We start from the raw sequence: 12,807 nt of genomic DNA, 5'->3' as shown, positions 1-12,807 counted from the left end.
TCATTCATATTTTCCTGCCCGACAAGCGCTTTTTGGGTCCAGTGTCGCTAGAAACAACACGGCGACAGCAACAGGATTATTTTCTGACTTGACAAAGCTCCTTCAAAGCCAACATCAGTAGCCCCCGTCATGATTAGTAGATTTATGATTTGCCATACTTACCATACTCCAACAAATTTGCCTTAGTAGAATAACACCACAAATTACACTTTTTGACGCTTGCGATGCTCAATCATTGACATTTTAGGTGCTGCATTTGGTGGTGGGATCTCACGTAATGAATATATTGGATTGTGCTTTCGGCCTTTTTAGCAGTTTGACCCTTTGACCACACAGTCTTCAGGACAGAAGGTCAACATTGTCTGACAGGTCACAGTGGGGAGCATTTCAGCACTTAAGTGTAGTTGTTTGTCAGCTCTATCAGGGTAATGAGATAAGATTAAAGTGAAACGTGTGAGGTGGAATGGAGGGGAAACAATGAGTTAAATGGAAAAAAAATGCACTGATGTACTTTGGCCCTAAACCACAATGAAAAAAGTGTCAAATCCAGTTTTCAGAAAGTTTTTTTGATGGTGACTGAAACCGCGAATAATCAGGTTTCAATTAGAAAAAAATATTACCAACCATGAAACCTGGGGTTTTTCTGTAAATGCCAGGTCTCTGTAAAAAGTATACGATAAAAATATATTGGTTATTTAAAACAGTCCAAAGGAGCGCAGAAAGAAAGGACAGGGAAGGAGGAGAGAAAAAGTTGAGAGCGTCTTGACACACATGAATCAGAGTCCGATGTGTGCAAACATGACTAAGGACTTTATTAACCAAATCATTTTCCCCGTAATATCCACAAATAAAAGTGATCTCTTTATATATATTCACATTGTATAATTTCATAGTGTGACAAAAATTCTCTCTTTTTTTTTTTTTTTTTTTTTTTGGGATTTCCAGCCATTCCTATTAATTGTCATTTGTTCAGTCGCCATGCAGTCATCAGAAAGGTTGAAAAACATTACGATTGGTCAGCATTGGCGGCCGTGTCTGGCATCACTCTTCTTCTCCTCTACTGGTTCTTCATAGTGCTAAAAACCCACTCGGTAAACCAACCACAGATTTCATCACACTGCGACAATAAAATAAAAATAAATTAAGAAAGCAATGTTCTTCTGCAGAGTGCTCCAGAGTCCTCCTCCCTTTCCCTTCTTGTTTTTTAGATATTTTCTGTTTTTATATAATAATAATAGTAATAGTAATAATGACTATAATTGTCCTTGATATAAATTCAATAGTATTTTTTCTCTTTCTCAAATTTAAATAAATCATTTTGGCAATCCTCATATGTTGTCACTTCAGAATAAAAGAATACTCAAGTACAAAATAAAAACTGTGAGAGAAAATTCATCAGAAGAGGAGCGAGGGGTGAGAGAATGAAATGAAGTGTGAAAGCAACAGATAAGAGCGACAGAGGAAAGAAAGAAAAGAGAGAAAGAAAGAAAGACAGACTCAAAGAAAAGCATCCACTTCAGACGCATGTCAGAAACGGCTCTATATACAACACTTTCTGTTGTGGAAAACTGTCCATCCTGTGCCTGCTGTCTGTCTCTTGTCCTTCCTCCTCCGGCGTCTGCAGTAGTCCTGTTGTCTGAAGCAGTCCATTGTGTGTCCCAGTGTTATACCAGAGTGTAAGACTTGGCATAGGGGTTGTTGCTCTGTTTCAGATGTCCTCTGGAGTCCAGCAGTGACTCCTGGGAGGTGCTGAGCTTGGTAGCCTGTGCTTGGGCAAGGTCACCTGAGGAGGTGACCTCTGCCCGGACCTCACCCCGGGCCTCACCCCTCTCCCGGACATCCCTGTGGGGGAGAGTGGAGGCAGTTCCTGGCTGCCACTGTTGCACCTCCCTTGGTGAGGGAACTTCCATGGGGGTGGGCTCCATGGGAGGTGGCCTCTTCAGGGTACGGCTCCTCTGGGGTTCCAGGCAGGTCTGGCCCATGGCTCCTCCTCCTCCTCCTCCACCTCGTGTTTCCCCTGTAGCACCTGCACCAACTCCACTTGCCCCTGCTCCTCCTCCTCCTCCTCCACCACCAACACCACCACCACCACCTCCTCCTCCTCCTCCTCCTCCTCCACTGCTGCTGCTGCCACTGCTGCTGCTGACTCCTCCACCTCGGGCTGCCAGTGGCACACCGCGGTTCAACAGGAAGTCCATACGGAGGTAAGGCGGCAAGTGGACCAGCTCTCCCCCTTGGAAGGAAGGCAAAGGACAGAAGCAGGTGTCAGTCAAAGCAGGGGCACATCGCAGTGTCTTCTCCATGCACAATAATATCACGTTGTTTTATAATAATCGCATTAGTTGATTTTTTTTTATTCGGCTTTTTATTGATACCTGAAAGAGACAAAAATTGCTGAACCAAGACAAAGAGTATAAAGACTACATGTCAGGTGATCATTTAGTTGTCTCTCTCTTTCTGAACATAATGTCCTTTGAGCAATTGTTGATGCAAAAAATACGATCATTTTATTTTATTGATTCAATTTTGAAAGGCAGCTTTTTTCTGCATGTAATTGACCATAACAAACAAAATTATTATTCATTTTAGAAAATGTATTATTTCTTTCAAAGAAATAATGCATATTTCTTTGAACAAAGAATATGATTGCGGCACCCACGTCACATTTGAAGAATTATCATAGGATGGATATTTTTTTTTTATTCTGCACAATCACTAATGAATTAACAACATATACTGGAAGACTATCAACAGCAAGGAGCATTTGTACAACAAAATCGCAAATGTGGTGAAATGATGATATTCACTCAATAGCAGTTCCTATACTGTATGTGCGTCCTGACTTGTCTCCACCAACTCCATCACTTCTCCTTCCACTTTAAATAACCGAATAGACAGCTAAACTATCTATATTTAATTCACATTCTCACTGTTACATTTGCTCAGCTCGGCCCTTCCTTGGAAAATGATTGGCATAACTATTATTTTAATAAAATACCAGTCTCCTCTAACAGTGAATCTATTTGAATTAATAATTGCTTTCTGTAAAAAAAAACAAAAACAAAAAAACAACAAAAAGCTGTGCAGGGCATAATCCAATAGGAAGCTGAATAGTACAGTGTTATCTTAATATCTATAATTATCAGGACCTGAAGCAAATATCTTTTCTTCAAGGCACAATGTCTCTAATATTCTGCACATGTGACTATTCTTAAACTCTCCAGCATGAAAACACAAAACTAATAAATACTGTAATTGAGTGATAAAGCGTGATTAAAAGCTGTCTCTTCAATCTCTCAATAATTGTGTGAGGTATTGGATAAGAGCGAGGGACAGGCACGGGGAGACACTTTGATTCGGCTCAATGAGTTAATAGTACCTCCACTGTAATTGTATCTCTTTTACTGCTTGGATTACATATTGAAATTAGCAAATTGGCCCATAAGAAAAGGGTGTTGAATTGCTAGATCCAGTGGGCTGCACTGGAGACAATTTGGTTTAGTGATGGCTGTAGGCTCCTTCCTCACATTCATCTTGAAAAGGTCCAGAGATCAACAGTTGTTTAGAGAAGTATGATTCATAGCTAAAATCAGTTTTCATTAAACGTTCTCTCTCCCACACGTGCCGACACACTCACATGTTCACAGCCCACACATGCACAGAGAAATGCAACTGTATGTAGACACACACACTTCCAGCCACTCAGTGTTAATGCCAGCCAAAGATAAGGCTTTCTCTGCAGATTATTTCCAACATGTAACATTAAAGAATGGATTTCTGGGTTCAACAGGGAAATGAATAATTTACTGTGTTTTATAATAAGCCCTATAAGTGCCAGCAAAGATGATGAATGGCTGGGGTTGTTAATTGAATTAAATATAGATTTAAGTGGTTCTGTGGGAGCTCATTAGAAATGTAGTTTGAAAATTCATCAGCCTGTAAATTGCAGAGCGTACAGTAATGAGACCAGAATTTAACAGCTACTCTGCCTCGCCATTAATCTGAACAAATGTCTGTTGCATCCTCGTCACAGTCCACTGTGTTGTGGAGGTTAATGGTTTAATATTTTCTGATGCACTTCTCTATGTTGTGCATGACGTTGAGTGACAGGCGCACACAGAAAATATTTATTCACTTACTGATCATAAGTAAGATTGTCTGTTGCTATTTAATTACCAGAACAAATTTTGAGGTCTACGTGTTTATACGTGCCAGCAAACATACTGTAATAGGACATAGGGCGATCTGCTGTTACTATATCATCCCACAGAATAAAAGCACAAACAGACAGACTCTGTTAGGTGAGGACAAGTAAAGTGAAATGAGATGAGAGAGTGAAAGAGAGAGAGATGAGCGAGAAGCTGTCTGGCTGCCTTCAACCTTTACGAAGGACCGGTGAGGTCAGCTCGGGTCACGTCCATGTAATAGAGACAGAGATGGGGTTGGAGTTGGGTCATGCGCCAGCTGTCAGTCAAACCGGGTTTGGATTTTAATGGACTGACTACGTTGAAATTACAAGTTTGGAGAGAACATTTTAATATCCTACTTTTAATAAAGTTTATAAAGGTGAAAAGTGATTGATAGTAATAACAGTGTTCTGAAAAACCGGGGAATGTCACTTTTCTGTACTACCTTTCCAGTTTTAAAACTACACTGTCGTTGTTCATCTGGTAGGCGCCTAACTGATGCTCCTGTAATAGGAAGTAAATCCCTGGAGCCTGCTTCCAAAAAAAGGGAAGCCATCCTATATGACATTTGGTTTTGAATTAAGGTGTTCAAGCGGCGGTGTGATATCGTTCGTCCAGCCCCAAAGTTTATCAGCCAACATTTTCATGTGTGGAAACAAATTGTTACAATAAAACTTAACATTGGCTAGAAACAGCTTATCATCACTTAAGCCATTAAATCCTGTGATTATAATATCTGTACATTCAACTATCCAACATTTTATCGGACAGCTTCAGGTTTGTGTGACTGCATACCTCTCAGAAAATCTTGTTCTTATTACAGTTAGCTGAAATATAGAGAATTTTACTTTTACTTTATGAATTTATACTGTTTGTGTTATGTAACGTCAAAACACAACTTTCTACATGCGATGACCTAGCAGGAAACTCTAGAGGCGATTCAACTGTAACAGACACCGGAGCCTAGCAGCCTAAGAGGCTGGGATTACACTGAACAGTCTCCACTGTGGCAGCAAAATGCTGTTTTGTACTGAGTGACAATAGCTTCAGGTTGGGCTGACAGATGGCCTTTAGCTGCCCTCTCTCCTTGGTGAACTTGCGATATGAGTCTGCCGTTCTGTGTACAAACGTTCAAAGCATAATGAGGCCGGAAACATTAGATGCAGATCTAATGGCTGCAACTCTTGTCTGGTCAAACCAAGTGTATGTTTCCACATGTCCACACATAAACACACACACACACACACACACACACACACACACACACAGGCAGGCAGACCTACATCTCTGGTGTTTGGACAGGACACCTCCAACAATGCTTATTATTAGTGTCCCCAGACACAGTATAACATGACAGGAGATGGAATGATGGATGCGGTGTGCACATGTATCAGGGAGACGGATGTCTTTTTAAATGCCTGTACTTTTGGTTTGGTCAGCAGAAATTCAGCATGCTCTGCCAGACCTTGTAATAGATCTGCAGGGCTAGTTGAAGGAGGAGAGGGTCAGGTAAGGTAAGACTACAACCTGAGAGGAGACCGCACAGGCAGCAAGTTTCCTCAACTTACTGATGCAAGGTATGAGTCAGAGACTCCATGTTGTTGGAAAATAACATAATTTACTCATAAGATGTTTTCTAATAATAAATGGCCTCTCTGGCGGTGGTAATGCAACTGCATTACATAATCCTAATCATGATGTGTGATGGGTTTGCTTATTGTGTTAAGGCTCTAAGGTTTGACAATACACAATGAGCAGCTTCTGCTCAAGTCCTACAGAGACACAAACTATACATCATATTTAGCAGCATATCTGCCAAGATGCCCTCCTGGATTAAAAGATGATGAAAGCTGAATTTGAGGGATCATTGAAAGAGAGACCTTCATAAACAACAAACTGTCTAACTGGTCTGAAATTGTTAATTAATTTAAATGAAATTATAAGACTATATATAGTGCACCTTTATAGTGTGTAAGTTCTAATACTACTACTGTTGCATTAGTAGTGAAACTAAATGTGACTAATCACAGATGGATAATTTTGTTCTCTGATGGGCGTTGGAGAAAGGGATCTCGAATTTTTTTTCCCCAGTATAACACACAGCTGAATCAGTGGGGTAAATGCTTCGTGTGGTAAATTGTACTTCCTCACCAGGTCTGTGTGCCTTGGGCACGGCCATGTTCATGACCCGGCTGACATCCTGAGGTTTGGGCGGTGAAGCGGTAAAGCGGCAGATGCCTGACTCAGATGGTGTGCTGGAAGTCAGGCTGTCGGTGTAATCGTTGGTCCCTGCTGTCATCTGCTCAGATGAGGTGTCAGAGATGAAGCACTCGGTGATGGTGAATTTGGCGTGGCGGAGCTGCTCTTCCATCTTTGCGTGCTCATAGGCTCTGGCCAGCTCCTCATAGGTGGAGGAAGCGCTCTCTGTTGATACCATACTGCTCCGCGCTCGATCTGATGATTACAAGTTAGATTGTGGTATAAATTGTGTGCAGTTTATTTTTTTTTTTTATGATTTTGGACTGTTTAAGTTTCATTTACAGGTTGATATGTTGTTGCTTTGTCTTGGATTCACACCCTGGAAGCTTCAGCCAAGAGTAAACCCAAAAATTGCACGTTTAAATGGAATCAGGGGGGAAAAAAGAAAACTGCAGCCAAAAATGTTTTGTTTTGCATAAAAGCCAATGTGAAGCTCTCACACTTGACATTCTCACAAAGGCAACATGATTTCTGTCACACTTCCAAACTTTTTAATCTAATTTCAAAAGAGGCTGTGCCGTTCCTGGCTAGGTGTGATGGCCACCATCTTCCCTGCTCTCCTCTTACCTGTGTCCTGTGAGGGACTAACACTGTAGCTGTCACTCTCCTTATCCACAGATCCAGTCGCACGTGGCGTGGGGAGTCTCCAGTCGGTGGTCAGGGTGTGTGAGGAGCTTGTGGGGTGTGGCCTGTTCAGGGTCCACTGGCTGGCATAGCGGCTCCGTGCTGCGGCAGGACCAGCTTTGGCAGTGCGTCTGGCAGTGGGATCTAGAAGGGACAGAGGGGAAAATTGTTTGTGAAGTGAGGAAATAAACAGAAAGTCTATTTCTGTTCTCTTAGTTTTTTTGTTTTTTTCTGTTAAAACACCCAGACACAACATTAAGTAGCTCTTTGGTCCGACCTTGTCTGATGAATTTGTTTTAATTCAATAGCTGCCAAATTAGGGAAAAAGGAGGTTTTTATATTTAGATTGGAACTCATTCAAGTATTCCGTGAATACATAGATGTTAGTAATTGCATTCCATTGGGAATTTGATAGTATAAATTGCATTCTGTCAAATGCATCTTTGTGAGAATTATGCTCATTTCAAACAGTCTCATTCATTTCCAAATTACTCATAACCCATAATTACCCATAATTCAGCATTGTACAGAATTGATATTGATACTGCCAATCAAACAAAGACATTGAATCCAATAGGGAGACTATTTGCCTTCACCAGCTGTGGTTAGATCTCTTGAGAGACACGGAACATTTTCATCTTTTATTGCAGGAAAAAGTTTACATTAAAGAGTTTACATTATTTTCTATCGTTCATGCAGTCAGAACACACTGATAATGCCAATAATTGTTGTTTTGGCCCATCACTGACCAAGAGTACATGATCAGTTGCATTACAGGGAGAAAAGCCTCTGATCCTGCCTATGTTGTGGCACAAATCTCCTTCTTCTGTGACCGCTGAACATTATCATCCATCTGGAGCTCAAACTGTCTACACATAGACATATAAATAGTATCATATTCAGCCTGACCCAGACAGGCTGCTGCTGTATGCACTGCTGGGCCAAATCAGAACAAGACCCTTTAGAAACAGCATGGATTAGATGCACAGAGAAGAATAGAGCTGGTAATTGTAGTAGGTCAGACATTTATTCCATCAGCAGGGATGGAGGGATGAAATGATGGAGGTGTTGGGTCAACAGTCGGGAGAAACACAGTGGCTGAGTCAGCAAAGCAAGTCCATGCCCCTCTGGCCACATTAAATGAACCATTCACATATGTCCGCTTGTGCTTTAATGCTTGTGTTTGAGAGAGAGATTGACCGAACAGAACATTTAAGCCATTAAGATAGGCTTCATGTCTTTCTTTACTATTAGTATGAAACTATATTAGCAAATCTTGAGGGCAGGATTAATCCAATATTTGCAGTGTATGAAGATAAATGATTTCACTGCATCATTAATCTGTGTGTATGTGCCCAAATCTCTATGTACATGTGTGCAGCGGCCCAACTGGCCAGTTGGAGCAGGGCAATCAGGTGAGGACGTGTCAAGAAAAAGCAGGGAAATTGCTTCTCTTCATCAGTTCTGCTCCAGTGGAGCCAGAAGCCCAGAGGTTGCCATGCAGAGCTACTGCTGGGTCTCTATAATCTCACTGCTGGAAGGCGGCTCACATGCCATACGATGGAGGTCTATGGTTAAATTAAGAGAAGGTGGAAAAGCTATTTGCCCTGCATGTACTTCGGATCAACGTGCAATTTATACTTTTATGGTACTCAGGAACATTTTCTTTGCAGTAAGATACATGGCCGCAGAGGGATTGAACAAAAGCTTTAGCCACAAAACACTTTCAACAGTATGTTAACATTAACATAAGCAGCAGCTAAGCAGTTAGGCAACAATGTTAGCAGTGAAGGAAATAAATGTTGAGCACTGACGGTGGTGGGACTCACTGGTTCCAGGCCTGGCATCGGACACATCCACCAATGGCCCGGTGGCCTGGGACAAAGACTGGTAGTGGACTGTGTGGGTCACTGTGGAGGATTTTTGCTTGTTGGTCTCTCCAAAGTCGTTGTCTGTCAACAGCACAGTGGACCTGTCATCTGTGAGTCAGAAAAGTAGAAAGAAGCAGAATAATGCAAGTCAGAAAAGAAAGAAGTCGTCATACAGTGCTTAACAATGAACACTAGGTTTCATTTTGAATGTCCCACCGATTGTCTCCATGGTGTCCCGCTCTTCGATGAGCAGCTGGGCTCTGGGGATGTCAATGTGCATTCTCAACGTCTGCTGCTGCTTGTTCACTGTGTCTGGCGTCCGTGTGTTCTTGCTGAGATTAATGAGAAAAATTCATGACTTTTCAGCTATGTGATTTTGCCTTGTATCGCAAAAATGCTAATTCAATCCCATTTAGGTTGATAAGGGGCCCTAAGTAGGCGAGAGGGACAGCATTTCCTGTGCGTAATATATTTGATTTTTACCGATAGGTGCTGTAACTCTTGGCTGCGCTGTGATTTATATCCAGTGCTTTAAGGAAAGTGGCGAGCATAAATTGAAATTAAGTGCACATACCTCATCAGCATTTCTGCCAGGCTTTTGGCATCTGTGAAGTCAGCAAAGACTTAGTTAATACAGTATAACAGTGTCATGGTTCGTACGATACAGCAGTTGAAATACATTATGATCAGTCCCCTCTTAGAAAAAAGAAAAGAAAGCATGTTGAGTTTGAAATGTCAACTTGGCTGTGTCTAGCCTGAGGAGATAAATACTTAAGTTTCTTAATCACAGATGTAAATCTCCCTAATCTGACTCAGCTGCACATGAACATGGAAAGATTTGAATTTCATCTGTGTGCTTTTGGAAAACCTGAAACAGACTCTACAACTCACCTCTGAGTCTCTTGAGCCTCTGCTCCCTTCGTCTCCTCTTTAGCACCATAAGCATGATGAAGACCAATACGGCCACCACAAGAATAGAGGTGATGGTCACCACCATCTTTAGACCGCCGCTGCCTGACATGTTGTCTGAGATGGGGTCTCCTGTTTTTAGCAGGGGAGGAATGGTGCCTTGAAGGGAATAAAAACACATTTGCTTTGTTAGGAATGAATGATCAGACTCCAAGGAGGCTTCATCTGAAAATTATTTCTCTGAAAGACAGTATGAGATTTTCAGGAAAAAATGCTTGGCAGTTAAATTCTGAAAACAGTTTTTTTTTTTTGCATGAATACTTTTTGTTTGCAGACCTGTGTAATTCTTGTACTCTAGCTATATGCATCAATTCAGAATTGAAATATAAATTTTTTCTGTGGTCAGTTTTGAAAAGTCTGTAGCTGATTGAGGTTGGGACACCGGGGTTGTTGGCAACTGTAATGAGCTGTTAGTCTGCTGGGCTACTGCTCAGCAGCAGAGATGAGCTATACAACCTCTGTGAAACTGACAATAGCGTCGACACACACACACACACACACTGCACATCCACTAACAATATCCTGACAGGCAGCTTACACGTCTCAGCAAAACCCTTCAAAGAAAATTAATGAGTAGTCTTCAGCGCACCACAGAGCTCTCACCACATCCTATCCTTCTTTAGAGCTTATGCCTTTCCTTTGTGTGTGACTGACGCAATCTGTAGCCTGTGGCAGATGAAGCTACAGCAGAGCCTGTGGAGCATCTGAACACCGTCCCAGTTTTCTTACACAGCTCAGGATACCTGTCAATTTGCTCAAAGGCCGATAAAAAGGCTGACAACTGTGTCCGATTCATAAATAATCTTAAGCACATAGTGTACTGCAGGCAGGTATACAAATTGGAAAAATGTGATGGTGAAATACTGTATTTCCACAGAGGAGCAGTAGAGGGCGCTCATGGTTTTAACTGTGGGTGTAATTATGCTATTGTTAAGAGCAACAGGAAAGTTTCCCAAAAACTTTCTTTATGGCCTACAAACAACTACTACTATTAATTTGAAACAGGTTAGAGCTTGTATCAAAGAACATTAAAAGATGAAGAAACTGGCCTCAAGACCTTGTCTGTTGTCTTTCTGCTCGTTTACTATTCCCTTTTGTTTTCTGTAGACTAAATTAAATTGTCATGTTTAGTTACATTTCACTTTGAAACTACATCTTATTACATTTTGACAAATTCCTACACGGCCCGTGTCAGTACCACTCGTTACTTTTAATCTATCCTGAATCCATGATCCTTGAAATCTGTGCAACTCTGTTCAATCCAAACTCACTTCCATCAGCATTAAGAGTAGCAAAGGTGATCCTCTTTTCTGCTGAGCCGGCGCTGTTGGTGACCTTCATCTGCAGTTCATACCAGGTTGCCTCCTGCAAGTCGTACAGGATGTAGCTCTTGGTCAGCGATGTGCGCTGGGCCGTAGTCCAGGTGGCCGAGTCCACCGCTCGGTACTCCAGTATGAATGAGGTGATTGGACAGCCACCATTGTTCCAGCCAACCAGGTTGAGCCTGGCCCTGGTGGAGTTGATGCTGGTGAAGAGTTCATGTTCTTTGGCAAACTGGGGTTCTGCAGGGAAGACGGGCAATAGAGTAAAACTACTACATTTTTTTAATGTAAAATAACTGCATAAGGATGTTTACCTTAATTTGTTCTATATTTTAGCATTTATGAGGTGTTTTGTAATAGAAATAAACTTTATGACAAGAAGGAGAACATGAGAACTCAGATAGTAGTTCTTAAGTGGGACGCTCTTTACCTTTCCCATGTGTCTTGGCTTCAATTATCTCACTAATGCGCCCTGGTCCCACTGCATTCTGGGCTGTAAGGGTGAATTTGTACCAGGTACCACACTTGAGGTTCTCCAGACGGTATGAGCGCTCACTCGGGCTGATCGGGAAACTGCCCCACTGTTCACTGTTGTCTTCAGAATACTGCAAGATGTAACCTGGGAGGGGAAGGGATAAATTGGGTAAGGAAAACATGGCCAAACAATTGTTCACATTATGTGTTTGCCCACTATTGGATGGGCAGTAAATACGGTTTTTATCTCTGTCGATAACCCTATTTGGATGCGATCACATTTGGATGTGAGAAAACATTTTGTGTGAAGCCTGAAGAGCGAATAACAGGAGTAAAAGTCGATACCAAAATTTTTGGCCCAGCAAAACTGTAATCCAACTAAATGCTGTTTACCAGATTACAACAATAAAATATTACTCTGATCTAAAACCATGATGTAATTATGAGTGAAAATGTATGCAAACAAAAATGTAAAGCAACAATCACAGATGACTGTCATCAATTTAAATCCATTAATCAAGGTAATGACACTTAAATGTTTGTTCAATTTTTGTAAATTCTTAGACAAGTCTTCCTTTCATATAATTTTAGCTGAAAAGTATATAAGTTACTTGTGGAAACCCTCATTATCTTTTACTTCTGCTAACAGCACTATGGTCATTAGTTAAGATTAGACTTGTCAGTAGGAGCACTAAATGAAAAGCCAGAACTCATTATCGTCATTAAGATGAATAAATTCATCCTCTGGCCAGCATTAATATTTGTTTCATGGGAGATTGAGCCAATAGTTATCCATTTATAGCTGTCTGGGCAAATGTGTTGTGGTGACAGTCTGAGAGCAGACTGACAGCGTTTCCATCCCCACAGCACGCCACCAGTCTCATTAAAAATATACAATTGTAAGATGAAGTGTGTGTATTTTGGTGATGGATGATGGCCTGAGCAAGGAAACAAAACAAATATCACAGAGAAGCAATCACGAGCAGCTTTTATGGTGACTACAACTCCAAAGAAAGGAGCTCCGTGATTAGAAGCAATGATAAATCGCCACAAATAGTCTCACTCTGATTGTGCTTTCTTTAAGATGGAGCACTTTAATCT

The 12,807-nt window shown here is 41.3% G+C and overlaps 1 protein-coding gene across 2 annotated transcripts in view; it reads right to left on the bottom strand.

The window, feature by feature from the left end:
* Window positions 1-899: 899 nt before the first annotated feature.
* dscamb (Down syndrome cell adhesion molecule b) overlaps window positions 900-12,807 on the bottom strand; it is a 103,431-nt gene continuing 91,523 nt past the window's right edge. The window contains exons 25-35 of one of the 2 annotated variants that reach the window (XM_029516940.1): window positions 11,663-11,851; window positions 11,182-11,472; window positions 9,833-10,009; window positions 9,516-9,546; window positions 9,158-9,273; window positions 8,900-9,049; window positions 7,014-7,214; window positions 6,339-6,641; window positions 2,156-2,233; window positions 1,826-1,990; window positions 900-1,768 (exon numbers count right to left, since the gene is read on the bottom strand). In XM_029516940.1, coding sequence (XP_029372800.1) covers window positions 1,665-1,768; window positions 1,826-1,990; window positions 2,156-2,233; window positions 6,339-6,641; window positions 7,014-7,214; window positions 8,900-9,049; window positions 9,158-9,273; window positions 9,516-9,546; window positions 9,833-10,009; window positions 11,182-11,472; window positions 11,663-11,851 — 1,805 coding nt within the window. In that variant the 3' untranslated portion in view covers window positions 900-1,664. Of the gene's footprint in view, window positions 1,769-1,813; window positions 1,991-2,155; window positions 2,234-6,338; window positions 6,642-7,013; window positions 7,226-8,892; window positions 9,050-9,157; window positions 9,274-9,515; window positions 9,547-9,832; window positions 10,010-11,181; window positions 11,473-11,662; window positions 11,852-12,807 lie in introns of both variants that reach the window. The other variant, XM_029516941.1, reaches the window with a different exon arrangement.

This window comes from Echeneis naucrates, chromosome 13, assembly GCF_900963305.1.
Source record: "Echeneis naucrates chromosome 13, fEcheNa1.1, whole genome shotgun sequence".
In the NCBI taxonomy this organism is placed as follows: Eukaryota; Metazoa; Chordata; class Actinopteri; order Carangiformes; family Echeneidae; genus Echeneis; species Echeneis naucrates.
Note: the sequence above shows the minus strand (reverse complement) of the source record. Positions and strands in the feature narration are given on the sequence as shown.